Source organism: Giraffa tippelskirchi, chromosome 1, assembly GCF_054371585.1.
Source record: "Giraffa tippelskirchi isolate mGirTip1 chromosome 1, T2T-mGirTip1v1.2.pri, whole genome shotgun sequence".
NCBI lineage: Eukaryota > Metazoa > Chordata > Mammalia > Artiodactyla > Giraffidae > Giraffa > Giraffa tippelskirchi.
This window is the reverse complement of record NC_137275.1, coordinates 200,130,598-200,146,034: the sequence shown is the minus strand read 5'-3', so window position 1 is coordinate 200,146,034 and position 15,437 is coordinate 200,130,598. Positions and strand designations below refer to the sequence as shown.

Here is a 15,437-nt window from a genome sequence, read left to right as displayed (position 1 = left end):
CTGCCCGATTCCTTTCCATGGGGCTGAAAATTTTGAATTCCCTTCAGTGATGCTTGATCCTACACAACTTTATCATTAGAACATGTGAATGAGCTTTGATTTGTTTTGTGGGGAGGTGGGAAAATCTGATAAGTGAGAGTGGCATACCAGTATCATTTCAATTTAATTTTTCTTATCATAAATGAAATTAAGCATCCTTTTATGTTCACATGTCATTTCATTTTCTCTTCTGTGAACTGGTTATCAGGTATCTCTTTTTTTTTCTGATTTTCCTCACCTCCTAGATTTTTAGGTCTTTGTATATTAGCCCTTTATTTAAGTTGCAAACACTTTCTCCTAGTTTGCTATTTGTCTTTTAACTTTGCATTAAAAAAAAAAACCTGTAGCTTCTGGTTTTTGAGTCACACATAGGAAGACTTCTCCCTCCCTCCCGGGGTATAACCATGCTTTATTCCATCACTTCTATGACTTCATTTTTTCATATGTAGATCTTTGACATATTTGGAATTTTTTCTGGTATATAAGACAAGGATCCAATTTTATTTTAACGCCTAAATTATGAAGGTGGAATATTACTTCAATCCTTTATGACCTGCATGTCTATTTTTCCTCAGGAATATTCTTCCAGAACAAATTTGCAATGCTCAAGAAGATGATGATTCGAACCTGGAACATCTTCATCTTGAAAACAACTACATTAAAACAAGAGAAATATCATCCTATGCATTTTCATGCATAAGATCATATTCAAGTATTGTTCTTAAACCACAAAATATCAAGTAATTCCAAGTTTTTCTTTGTCACTTGTAAATTATACTCATATATCTGTTTTAGTAGCATTTTCCTCAATAAGAGATATAATGTCATGTTAAAATGTCATTATGCTAGTCAACCTGATTCACCAATGCACAGGACAACCAAACACATATCTACAAGGTTTAGTCTTTTAACAGTTTTAGTGAAGCTTTCAGTTTCACACTCTAGAAACAAGCCATCTTGTTGCAAACTTTTCTCACAAGAATAAGATGTTGTGCGCTGCTGAAGTAGACTGAGAGAATCTGAAACTAAATATGCCCTTTACAACAGTCCGTAGAATTTCTATTAGCTAAGAACTCCCTAAGTCTTTTAAAAAAGTATGTATGTTATAGTTCAAGACCAAGAAGTGGATGGCTGGAAACAGTAATAGGTACAATTTATGAACTAATGTTCTGTTTATTATTCTGTTCAAGCAAAAATTTATTAATTTTCTATAATTAATTAAGACCCTATAATACAATTATTGATATAAATAAACTTAATCATTGGCTTAGCGTTAGTTCCTTCTATTAATTACATGAATAGAATTAAAATATAATTACTATAAAGTTGAGAATAATACTATGGTTAAGTATGTAGTTATTGACATTAGGGAAAGTTGGGAGAAGGGTGTATCTGAATTCTGTATGATTTTTGTAATTTCTCTATAAGTCTAAAAAGTTTAACAGTATTTTAAGATCACCCTCATAATTATTTGCTCAAGATCAAAAAATTTATGGGAAGCAGTGGGGTTTGCTTAAAATACAAGTTAAGTACCCTTGACTAACCTTGTAAATATAAACCTAATGCATACATTGGAGAAGGCAATGGCAACCTACTCCAGTACTCTTGCTTGGAAAATCCAATGGACGGAGCAGCCTGGTAGGCTGCAGTCCATGGGGTCGTGAAGAGTCGGACACGACTGAGTGACTTCACTTTCACTTTTCACTTTCATGCATTGGAGAAGGAAATGGCAACCCACTCCAGTTTTCTTGCCTGGAGAATCCGAGAGACGGCGGAGCCTGGTGGACTGCTGTCTATGGGGTCGCACAGAGTCGGACACGACTGAAGAGACTTAGCAGCAGCAGCAGCAGCAATGCATACATTTAAAAAACTTTTGCCCCTCTGGTCATTGTTAACATCTCTGGTCTTTGTCCTAATTTGTTCAAATGTATCTTTTTACTCAATACAACATAAAGCTATTAGTATTCATTATGTAGTAGATCCTAACAAAATCATATCATATATTAAAATTTTCATTATATAATGATATCTTATCTTTATTTCTAAAATAATTTGTAAAAGACACATATAGAAACCATGTTGACTTTTCTTGTTACTCTCAGTTTTGTACCTTGAAAAAACACCAGATTAGGAACTTAATTTCTAGTCTTGTCCCCGTTGGGCAGATTACTCTAATTTTTCACACTTTAGTTATTTAATCTTTTAATAGTTCTCCCACAATTCTCAGAGCCTTCCAGCCCCACTTCATAGGGCTGTTATGAGAACCAGAAAAGAATAAAAAGTATCTGGGAAGTGTAACATGCATAGCGAGAACACTTAATATTGCCAACCTTTCATATAAAATTGACAGTAAACAGCATATTCAATAAAAGTTGATTATTACCTGGGCAGCTTTCCTGATGTAGAAGTTTGATTTATCCCATTTAAGCCAATATTATTTCTAAGCCCCCTTTCTTAACATATAGGCTTTTGAGATCACAAAATGAACAAGAATAATAATATGATACAGGCTGTTAGAATCAAGCATCAAAGGCTTAAGCCAGGAGGCTAAGAAGAGAAATAAAATCTTATGGAACAAAAAGTTGAGATTTATAACCAGTTTAGGTATGTAAGAAGCATTACTAATTTAAATTAGCCAAGTTGAATGAAAGAGACAAATAACAGGAAGATATGGGTATTCATTTAACTTAACAAGAACCCTTGTGCTGTTTGAATATAAATGCGTCAACGTAAATGATTTAAAGCAACCTAAACAGTAAACAAAATTACTGTCAGAGGGGACTCAAACCGAATAAAGTGAGTCAAAAGAATTAGCATCTTAGACAACAGAGATGAATACTGAAACATTCTTGCATTAATTTGTCATTCTGATTTTAATCAGATGTGTCCCAGATGCTGTTTTAGAGAGAAAGGGATGAAGAGATCAGATGAGGTCTCTGCTCTCCGGGAATGCGTGGTGTTTTAGGGGCAATAAGCAGGAAATCAAATAGACAATCAAATCAACAAGTCAAGTGTGATGAAATCAGTACAACAGGGTGGTGATGTAATAAAGCATATTGGGGTCCCAAGGCCCCTCTGCCTAGGCCTAGGGGTATTCCCAGATTGTGGGTCTCTAGAGTGTGCAAATAGTAAAAGTTGCAATAGACACTGCAACCTCCAGAAAGCTTGGAGTAAGACTAGACCCAGGCACATACTGAGACCCTACTGTGCACTGAGAGATACCCTGGTGGGAGAAGAATCTCTAGAAAGGCGAAAAATCAGAATGACTGATGGAAGCTTTGTTCTTAAGTTGGAAGATGCTTTTATTTCTACTGATTATATAATTTAAAATATAAAATATATCTAGCATTGAACTTGTTTGCTTTGAAACCTTATAATGCTCTGGATAGAAGATTTAATTTCATTTTAAAAAAGTCATAAATGTCCATATAGCAAACATTTTTCATGATATATAATGTTTATATAAGGTATAACAAAGAGGTGTTCTGTTTGGCTTCAGAAGTATACTGTAATTACTAACACAGATGTATACTAAGGAAATCCTGGCCCAGTCATGGTCTGAAAATATTTAATGGTGTGTCATCTTTGCACGTACGTACAGGAAATACTAACTATATTTTCAATTTTGAGATTTGGCTTACTGTAGATTAAGGTATCTCAAAAAGCATTAAAAATATGATGTGGTTAAAGAAACCTATAGCCTAGAATTATAAGGAAATTATTACACCAAGAATCAGGACATCTGGGTACCCATCTTGGTCTCCAATAATTATGCAGTCATTTTACTTTTCTGAGATCATCTGATTCAATTACAAAATAGCATTCTTGGAACACATCAATGGTTTTCAAACATGGCTCATTAGGCATTCATGGTTCCCTGGGGAGGAAGCGTCCTTGAGAAAGGAAGTACACAGACTCCCTTCAGACAAAACAGCTTTGCTACCATCAGAAAGGGTTAGCTGACACTGTTCCTGTCTGCCTCCCCAACTACCCCCGCCTCTTTTTTCCCAACTCCCCTTATTTTTTGAAACCATTAGACAAGGTACTATATAAATCACACATCAAGTTCTAAAAGACATAAAGAACATTCAGCCAAAGTCCCTGGTCCTTATCCTCTCCTCAGCTCCTTCTATACTTTCAGAGAATTTCACTGGAGAGCTTTGGCCTGAAGAAACATTTCTCAGTTACAAGGATTACAGTTGCCTGAACAGAGTCAACCTCTGGGTATGCCGGGACAAGAAGCTTAGTAGATGTGTCTGTTCCTTTGGAGCTCCAGCACCATAATGGGGATTAGCCCTGAGCACCTCTGCCACAACCAAAGACTGCTGACTTCTGACCTAAAACACCCTGAAAGGCAGTTAGCGTGAATGCATGTTCTATAGGATGGGCACAACATGGCAGTGCTGCTGCATGCACAGATTGGGATCACATCTTTGTCTCTGCCAGACTGTGTGACTCCCTATGGAACAGGCAGGTTAGGATGCCCCCAGCATCCTGAGGGTGAATGTGTGGCATTTGGGAACAACAGGGAGTATGTGACTGAGCCTGGACTTAACATAACATCTGCCTTATGCAGTCCCGAAAGTGGAAAGTCTGGATACCTGACAGTGGGTAGGTGTACCTATAAATCTGAGGGTGCAGGGCACCTGGTTTGGTTGGTGCTGCCAACAGGATTGAGAAGATACAACACTGTCTCCTTGGGCTTGTATTGTCAAGTGACCTTACATACATCCCTTAGGATTTGGGCTTGAGAGGTTAAAGTTAACTATTCCTAGGGATGACAGCTTTTGTTAACATGGAAAACACCACCCACAACACGAGTTGAAATGTGCCTCTAGTCCACACTGACACCACCGAGAGCAGTGACGATGATCACCCATTCACACATAAGAAAGTGATTATTCCAGTAACTGTTCAAACTGTATAGTCAAAACCTTGAAGTTCACTGGAAAGTGTTAATAAACTATAATGCTTGTTTCAAGATAATTTTAGATTTGGTATGTGGAAATTTAGCCACAGATGATGGGTATATAACTAAATTAGGATAAAATCCCCAATTTTTACTGGTGCCCCAGTGTGCTATAGGCAAAAATGGTTTCCCTGAGTTGACAAATTTAGATCAGGAGTAATAAAGGAAGTCTGTGGTATATATGGTATAGGAAATAACTAGCACTGAGTTTGGAGGAGAAAAGATCACTAGGCTTAAACTGGGCCTTGAAATTTGAATCAGTTGAGAGGGAAGGAATAACTGACTAAAACAAAGAGGCATGAGCCAAGCATAGTTGAGGTTCACCAGTGGAGGAAAGACCATACAGGAAATAAGAGGCTTGGGATGGCTTGGAAGGCCCATAAGAGGAGACCATACTTAATTGCAATGAGAAATATAGGACACCATCAAAAAACTCTGAAGAGAGGTGTATGAAAGTAATAAAGGGAAAAGAGTCACCACTGTAATAATCTAGACATAGAATAAGTGGGACCCACTCAGTATAGGTGACAGGAGGAACAAGCAGAAACAGGAATAGGTATGACAGAGACTTTGAAAGAAAGAAAGAAAGAAAAAAACTACATTCTCATTGCTGGAGATTAAGTCTGAAGGCAAGCTTGCCATATTTGTCATCTTCTGAGGGGCTCAATCTCAGAAGGACATTATGAGCCATGAATAACTGAGAATATGCATGCATGCATGGTAAGTTGCTTCAGTTCAGTTCAATTCAGTTGCTCAGTCGTGTCCGACTCTTTGCGACCCCATGGGCTGCAGCACGCCAGCCCTCCCTGTCCATCACAAACTCCTGGAGCTTACCCAAACTCATGTCCATCAAGTTGGTGATGCCATCCAACCATCTCATCCTCTGTTGTCCCTTTCTCCTTCTGCCCTCAATCTTTCCCAGCTTCAGGGTCTTTTCCTTGCATCAGGTGGCCAAAGTACTGGAGTTTCAGCTTCAACATCAGTCCTTCTAATGAACACTCAGGACTGATCTCCTTTAGGATGGACTGGTTGAATTTCCTTGCAGTCCAAGGGACTCTCAAGAGTCTTCTCCAACACCACAGTTCAAAAGCATCAAGTTGCTTCAGTCGTATCCAGCTCGTTGTGACCCTGTGGACTGTAGCCCGCCAGGCTCCCCTGTCCATGGGATTTCTCTAGGCAAGAATACTGGAATGGCTTGCCTTGCACTCCTCCAGGGGATCTTCCTGACCCAGGGATTGAACCTGTGTCTCCTGTATCATAGGCAGATTCTTTACCCCTGAGCCACCGGGAAGTCCAATAGAGAATATATTAAAAATAAAATGAACTGATTGAAGGGAGGGGACACGTGCACACCTATGGCTGATTCATGTTGATGTATGGCAGAAACCAATTCAATATTGTAAAGCAATTATTCTCCAAATAAAAATAAATAAATTTTAAAAAATGAACTGATTGATTGTAAAAAGGAAGAGAAGAAAAGAAAAAAGAAAAGGGAAGAAGTACTAGTGGATTGTGATCTACCATGTAAGGGATGGAAAGAAGAGCAAAGGAGATAAAAAGAACTGCTCTGAGTCTCAGTGATGCTGCTGACAAACTGAAGAGAAAGAGACAGTTTGGGTGAGAATATGCTGAAGTTTGGAGGTGTCACCACGGAATTTAGGCAGGAGGACGGGAATGCACTCAGCTGGAGGGGAATCTGAAGGAACAATGAGGGGTGGATGACGAGAAGGGCAGGAGCAGAACCCTAATGGGTACCGACTTCCAATCTCAAGGGGAGTAAGTTTATTATATGGCTACATCTGACTTGAGCCATATGATCTGACCTCAAGGAGCTTCCAAGGCACAAGGCAAGCTGTGCCTAGAAACCCAGCTCCTCAGCAAGTGCCTCGTCCCTTTGGTACTTGGCATCTGTTCCACCAACCTCCTGACAGACAGGTCTGGTATTATGAGTTAGGTCTGCACTGATTATTTGCAATGTAGGATGTTGTACAGTAGGTTGGTAGAAGGTATATCATGTTTTCCTAAAAGACTGTAAAACTTAAAATAAGAGACAATTCATTTCTTGAATCCCTATATTCTGCACATATAGAGTAGGTACTAATATAATTGTTGATCCCTCAGTCTAAACAATCAGCTCATGAGTTGTCCAAAGTTGACATTAATACTACTCCTAAACAAAACAAAAAGAAATCTGCAAAATTTAAGGATTTTTAAAGGAAAAGTGATAAATATTTATATATGGTCATAGAATTAGTAAGGAATAATTTCTCTTATTAACATTTTCTGACATGGACATTAGAAGGCAGAGTATATTTTATAAAAAAATAAGTCATGCTTTGACAACTGATTGTTCTCCATAACAGCAACACTGACAATGTTTTCCAAAGCCATCATTTAAACAACATGAATTACTAGGTTCATAGATGCTGACATAAAAGAATAAAATACTCAAGTTCTGCTGTTTAAGTGAAACCTCAAAAGGACTGGGTAAAACCCTCTATGATATCTATTTCACCTCTTTCCCTTATTTAGAAAACAGAAAGTTTCCTCATAGGAGAAGTATTTACAAATTGGTAATGACTGAACTATTCGTTTGTCCATAGTTGAATGTGAATTCAACTTAAAATTCAAAAATAGTAAAAGCATTTTGGGGTTGCAAAGAGTTGGATGTGACTGAGCGAGTAACACACACATACATGTATGAAAATAGATTTTTCTGGCCAACTCTAACCTATACCAGATGATTCCAGGGGGCCTTAAACCCTACAAGTCTATGAAAAATGAAGTTCATCTCTTGCAATGAAAAAACAAGAATGAGTATCTTGGGTCTGAAACTGGAATCCTTATTAGCTGTGGACATGGTCAAGTTACTTAGACTCTGATTTCCAGTTTCTTTGCCCATGAAATTGAGGAGAATATCTGCCTACCAAGTGTCTGTGAAGGTTAAATAAGGTGATGTCCACAACAGTACTTGAGAACAGGGTGGACGTCAGATGAGTATCCATTCCCTCAAGGGTATGTGCTGGGAAAACCAGAAGGTAGGAAAGTTCAGTGACTTATTCAAGGCTGCCAAGTCTCATAATATGGTATATATTAATAATTTAAGGAAATGATTGTGATATACACTGGAAAAAGGAACGGGGCTATTACAGTAGAGCAGGGGTCAGATAAAGCTCTCTGTAGAGGGCTGGGCTCACGTGGGACCCTGCAGCCATGTCAGTAGCTCTCTTGAGCTTGGTGGCCTTTGTGCAGTGTCACTGCATGCTCACATGCATTGCACAGAATAGAATGAAACCGGCTTAGAACATGTTATAAATGCAGAGTGAAACCAGAACTCAAAGAATCTAAACTATTTATTCTTATAGATATGGGAGTAGATTAGAAGCAAATTAAAAAAAATTCTGATTATAGGAAAGAAAAGTAATTTTGACTTACAAGTGTGATTCACTATAATAACATAAAACCAAAAAAAAAAAAAAGGAGAAAAACTGTATTTAAAATAGCCAAACGAGAAGGATACTTGATCAATAAACCTGTCCTGCAGATGGATTCCTACTACAGAGATAATCCGCAAGTGGGTCTACAGGGATATAATAAGAGTCTGCGTGTAAGCCTTGGCCAGGTGCAGCATGCTCTGGGCAGATTGTTCTGGAGTGTTTAAGTATTTACTATTCTTGTGAACATCAGCTCTGATTAAACCTACTGCAACCGATGCAGAGGCATTTGTGAAAGACTTTCAGAGGAACTAAAATCTATGTAAATAGTGTAGTTATGTGTTAGTGTACGTTTCATCCTATATGTCTTAAACAACACTTTGGCATACTATGACACATTACTCACATGTCTTTGCTTCAACATGCTGAACAGAAACAGTTGAAACTATAAGTCACATTGAAATTTGGTCTGTCACACACTGTTATTTGCAAAGAGGTGAAGTGAATATTTCTAATTAGATTAACAGAGCTTAGTGATTACACAAATAAAGAATAAATGGCATGATTATTTCTTCTGTGACTTTATGTTTCCCTTTCTACAAGAAAATGGATTAAAAAAACTTACAGTCTAGCGTATTTTTCACTTTGCACAAAATGTGAAGAATGTGAATCCACACAAGGGAAAGTAGACTGTATTAAAAATAACATATGATTGCACTAAACACATATTAGTTTGGAAAAGAAAAGGAATACATCATGTCACTAGAATGTCATGGTGTTTCCAAGTAACAGAATCTCTGTGGTCAAATAAACTTACATTAAACTAACAGCTTAATGTAAGATACAAGAAAATCTTTTTAAAAATTGGAAACTGCTGAAAGTTCATTTGCTTTACATAAGTTGAGAATTACATTCACAATTACCAAATTTATACATGAACTGTCTGAAATGCTAACTAGTGTGTCATACTCAGAATAAAGAAAGCATTGAAAGTTGTAAATCTATTCTAGGTCAGTAGTTCTAAACTATTTGAAGAATGGACCTACCCTTTGAAGATATGATCGAAGCTCTGATGGCTCTTTTATGCAGAAAAATACACAAACACTTTGCATATATCAACAGACTCATAAAAACCCACCCTAAATACTCTAGGGATTCTTGTACTATAGCTAAGCATCCCTATGTAGAATAAGACCTTAATTAACTTAAAATAAATTTTACATGTAAATATTTCACTGCAGTTATGGCTACATCAAAGAGTTAAAATTAATTTAAGGCAACTTATTTACCACAACTTATGCCCTTATTTCCCACAACTATTTAGCATTTATTCCCCATTTATTCAGCAATATTTTTATGGCCATAGAAAAGCTGAAAGAATACAATGAACATCTACCTATTTTCACCTGTATTCACCAATTAATATTTTGTCACCTTCATTCTATCTTTTTCACTCTTTCCACATCCATATGTATATCTATTCTATCCATATCTATACATATATATGTATTTGTGGGGTACAGGGGCTGGACCATTTGAATGTAAGTTGCAGATATAACATGTCACTCCAGTGCTTCAGCGTGAGTCTCTTGAGAACAAGGACATTTTCTTACATGACCATGAAATAATGATTACATTCTTTCAAATTGTCAAACCCCAGAAATTTAATATTGATTCAGTATCAACATCCTGTCCATATTCAGAGTTCCCCAACTGTCCCAACAATGTCCAAATCGCTGTGTGTGGTGTAGATCTAATGGCTCAAGATCTAATCAGAGTTCACTTGCCTTTAGTCTCTAGTAATCTAGAGTAGCAACTGACAGTCTATGTGTTTCACTCCTTCACTTTTTGAAGGGATTCCAAGCCAGCTACCATGTAGTATGTCCCCTAATATACATTTGTCTGATTGTTTAGATTTGGGCAGAATATTTTGGGGAAGAATCCCACATAGGTGATATCATGTACTTCCTTTTGTACCACATCAGGAAGCACAAAATGTTGGGCTGGCCTGTTATTGGTGATGCTGAGACATTTCGTTAAGGGGGTAGGTATCTTTACCTCCTTGTAATTAAGAAATATCCTACAAAGTAAGACTTTAGGTCTGTGTGAATATCGTGCCATCCAATAACCTTTCATTTAGTGGCTTTTAGCTCCTATTGAAGTTCTTTGCCTAAATCAGTGAATACATTATAAGTTTCACAGTGGTGATTTTCTAATTCTATGGTTCCTTCTGTACTCATTAGTTGGCATTCCTCTACAGAAGAAGCTGTGACCCTTTTGATCCTCTTTCCTTGTTATAATAAAAAGGATTTTGCATTTGATGTGTTATAATCCATCGCCACCCTTATTCTATGAGGTTCACAAAGAGTCAGACATGACTGAGCGACTGAACTGAATTGACCTGAACTCAAACTATGCCTCTATGTTCTGTTCACAAGTCCACAGTAATCTCTGTGTGCTTTTGTGCCTTCAGGTATGACGTTTCAGACATACCTTACAAATTCCTTGGTCCTGATCTGTTACTTGACATTTTTCTCAGGAGCCTTGCTCTTTCTAATGAAAAGTGGACCTTAGCAACACAGATTTGGAAGTTAGATGCACTCACTGCTTTTCAGTCTTCTCAGAGGAAAGTGGTAGAAAATTTATTTAAAAGAAAACCATTATTTATACTCATTCCTGAAAGCAAACTGACCTTTGAGGCATTATATGAAAATATTTGATACCCACATTTTTATAAATCCAACTCAATTCATTTAAAATGACTATTTATGGCATTAATTCATTTTTAGAGGAAAACATTCAACAGGATGATGGCAGTAGCTTAACTTGCAGGTTGTAGAAGCAAGTCCTTAGCAGCACTGGGTATAGAGGAATGGTAGGTGAGAGCCAGGGACCAGAAACCCATCTGAAGAAGACCACTGCCGAGAGCTCACCCATTTGCTGGAGTGGCGCAGAAATTCAGTGTAGTCTTTTCCAAATTGGACTTTTAAAATATGGTAAAGCTGGCCTTTGATGTAAATTTCCTGTTTTTTAAAAATAACATATGCTCCAAACAAAACACAGCTGTGGGCTGGAAACTGTTCATGGGTCATGACCTACTGTATAAAGTCAATTCATTATAAACCACAGAGCCTAGTCCACCATGAGACATGCTTGAACATTCAAACAGCCCATAAAATCATATTAAACCCATGAATTCACTTCTTTCAGAAGTCTTTGGGAATGCCTACTATGTATAGAAATGGAATGGATGTAACAGAAGCAGAAGATATTAAGAAGAGGTGGCAAGAATACACAGAAGAACTATACAAAAGAGATCTTCATGACCCAGATAACCATGATGGTGTGATCATACACCTAGAGCCAGACATACTGGAATGCAAAGTCAAGTGGACCTTAGGAAGCATCACTATGAACAAAGCTAGTGGACGTGACAGAATTCCAGTTGAGCTATTTCAAATCCTAAAAGATGATGCTGTGAAAGTGCCGCACTCAATGTGCCCACAAATTTGGAAAACTCAGCAGTGGCCACAGGACAGGAAAAGGTCAGTTTTCATTCCAGTCTCAAAGAAAGGCAATGCCAAAGAATGCTCAATCTACCGCACAATTGCACTCATCTCACATGCTAGTAAAGTAATGCTCAAAACTCTCCAAGCCAGGCTTCAACAGTATGTGAACCATGAACTTCCAGGTGTTCAAGCTGGTTTTAGAAAAGACAGAGGAACCAGAGATCAAACTGCCAACATCCGCTGCATCATTGAAAAAGCAAGAGAGTGCCAGAAAAACACCTACTTCTGCTTTATTAACTATGCCAAAGCCTTTGACTGTGTAGATCACAACAAACTGTGGAAAATTCTTAAAGAGATGGGCATACCAGACCACCTTACCTGCCTCCTGAGAAATCTGTATGCAGGTCAAGAAGCAGCAGTTAGAACAGGACATGAAACAACACATTGGTTCCAAATTGGGTAAGGGGTACGTCAAGACTGTATATTGTCACCCTGCTTATTTAACTTACATGCAGAGTACATCATAAGAAATGCCAGGCTAGATGAAGCACAAGCTGGAATCAAGACTGCTGGGAGAAATATCAGTAACCTCAGTTACACCACCTTTATGGCAGAAAGTGAAGAAGAACTGAAAAGCCTCTTGATGAAAGTGAAAGAGGAGAATGAAAAAGTTCACTTAAAACTCAACATTCAGAAAACTAAGATCATGGCATCTGGTCCAATACCTTTACCTTCATGGCAAATAGATGGAAACAGTGAGAGACTTTATTTTTTTGGGCTCCCAAATGACTGCAGATGGTGACTGCAGCTATGAAATTAAAAGATGCTTGCTCCTTGGAAGAAAAGCTGACCAATCTATACAGCATATTAAAAAGCAGAGACATTACTTTGCCAACAAAGGTCCATATAGTCAAAGCTATGGTTTTTCCAATAGTCATGTATGGATGTGAGAGTTGGACTATAAAGAAAGCTGAGTGCTGAAGAATTCATGCTTTTGAACTGTGGTGTTGCAGAAGACTCTTGAGAGTCCCTTGGACTGCAAGGAGATCCAACCAGTCCATCCTAAAGGAAATCAGTCCTGAATATTCATTGGAAGGATCGATCCTGAAGCTGAAACTCCAATACTTTGGCCACCTGATGAGAAGCACTGACTCACTAGAGAAGACCTTGATGCTGGGAAAGATTGAAGGAAGGAGGAGAAGGGGATGACAGAGGATGAAATGGTTGGATGGCATCACCAACGTGATGGACATGAGTTTGAGCAAGCTCCAGGAGTTGGTGATGGACAGGGCAGCCTGGTTGCTGCAGTCCATGGCGTCAAAAGAGTTGGACACGACTGAGCAACTTAACGGACTTGAGCTATATACAAACTTGGTTAGGCATAAATAACATACATTATTTACATCCTAATATTTGATGGTCTAGAACATTGTTAAAGTAGGTGTTTAAAAGGCATATCCTCTCACATCCCTCAGGGCTTCCGTGACAATCCTCCACCCCATTTTGCTTTTTTTCTTTGTGTTTAACACCATTCTTTGAATAAATGGATGGCTAAAATTTTCCTTGTAATTATTACTATGATAGACTGTTACACAATCCATTTCAACGTACTTAATGTAAACATAGGAGTAGACACAAGATATCAGCTGACAAACATCATAAAACTCATTAGTTCTAGTGATACTCAAGCTCAGGAAGGTGTCTCATTGGCCACAATCAGCCCTACCTCTCACCCTTTGGAGTCTTAATTTGCATAAAATGATTTCTAAGGTCCTTTCCAGTACCCCAATCTGGAGAAGGGCATGGCTACCCACTTTAATATTCTTACCTGGAGAATCCCATGGACAGAGGAGCCTGGTGGGCTACAGTCCAAAGGGTCGCAAAGAGTCAGACACGACTGAAGCAACTGAATATACAACATACACATACACGTAACCAATGCTTCTTTTCATAAAATGTAACTAAAGTGAATAATGCTTTTTAATTTTGAAACTTACCTTGTTTACAACATGATAATGTGTAGATTATTCACGATTCCTAAAGACTATATATAGCAACACTAATTCTCCAATATTTAGACCAAGACAAATTTAGATAAGGCAAAACCCAAACAATAAACAACAGACATGTAGAAAAGAAATAGGTCCCCTTCAGAGGACCCTCATAGGAACCAAGAATAGAAGATTTTCTCCTCAGAATACTTTAGGGAAGAGGAAGTACACTGATGTGTCTAGAATGACAATGCGTAAAGGTGGAGAAAAAACTCCAGTTTATATCCAAACGGTGTGTCTGTGCATGCTGGGCTTTCTATGCAGTTGTGAGGTAAATCTTCCCACTGGCAGCTCCAAGACTGTGGCGAGGGGTTGTGGGCCCTGGGCTGTACCTCTAGTTACAATGTCAGCAGACTAGGGTGAATAAGCCAAAAAGACCACTCGCATTTTGGCATTATACTCCAAGGCCTATTTCTTTGCCTAAACCTTCTGACTAAAGATCACAACATCATGCTGGAGGAAGACAAGCTCAGGGCTCACAAGTGGGGAGAGGAGAGAGGCTGCAACATATCTTTAGAAAAACAATCTCACATGACGTGTCTCCCAGTTCTCTAGATAAGGTGGTAGAACCCAGCCTAGAAGGGTGGTGGTGGGGCAGACACCATGACTGAGAGGAGAAGTGAGATGAGGAAAGGCTGGAAGAGTAATATGGGAGAGGGGCACTGTGTGCACAGAGGCAAAGGTAGCGGGTGGGAAGCACATGTTCCATTGTGAGGAGGAGCTGCCACTCAGCCCCAGCCAAGTGTTACCATGCAATATCATTATGTCTTTAAAAGAAAAGTATATACCTAATTAAACAGATTTTATTGCTAAAAATGCTAACCATCATCTGAGCCATCAGTAAAGTGTAGTAACAGCAAAGACCACTGACCATAGATCACCATAAGAAATATAATAACAATGGAAAAGTTTGCAATATTGCAAAAATTACCAAAATGTGACATAGACATGAAGTGAGCAAATGCTATTGGAAACTACTGGCCAATAGTTAAGCTTGACACAGGGTTGCCTCAAACCTTCAGTTCATGAAAAAACACAAACAAAACACTCGATCTGTGAAACACAATGAAGTGAAGCACAAGAAGGTATGCTTATAATGAGAATAAACAAACTATTGCTAACTACAATGACCTTGACGGATCTCTAAAACATAACACTGGATGAAGAAATCCAGGCTCAAAAGAGAATGTAATGTATGACCCATATACATGGAAAGTTCAGGAAACTACAGTGTTTGAAGTCAGACAGCAGCTTCCTCTGAAGAGAGAGTGATTTGGAAGAGGGGTCTGAGAGTGCTGGGATTTCTTGATTAGGTGTTTGTGAAAATTAATTGAGCTGTACCATTATGATGTTTATTTTTCTGGAATGTAAACTTTACCTCCAGTTAAAGTTAGAAAAACAAAACATTGTGAAGGACACAGATTTCTGCCCAAGG

General features: G+C 38.3%; 2 protein-coding genes across 11 annotated transcripts in view; one reads left to right on the top strand and one right to left on the bottom strand.

Annotated features, from left to right (window-relative positions):
• The window catches only part of ECM2 (extracellular matrix protein 2), a 50,064-nt gene extending 47,010 nt beyond the window's left edge, over nucleotides 1-3,054 (top strand). For 7 of the 8 annotated variants that reach the window (XM_081524248.1, XM_081524254.1, XM_081524252.1 and 4 more), the window contains exon 10: nucleotides 615-2,429. In XM_081524248.1, the coding sequence (XP_081380374.1) occupies nucleotides 615-783 (169 nt within the window). In that variant the 3' untranslated portion in view covers nucleotides 784-2,429. Of the gene's footprint in view, nucleotides 1-614; nucleotides 2,430-2,920 lie in introns of those variants that run through there. The other variant, XM_081524264.1, reaches the window with a different exon arrangement.
• The window catches only part of CENPP (centromere protein P), a 229,806-nt gene that overhangs the window by 70,531 nt on the left and 143,838 nt on the right, over nucleotides 1-15,437 (bottom strand). The window lies entirely within an intron of this gene.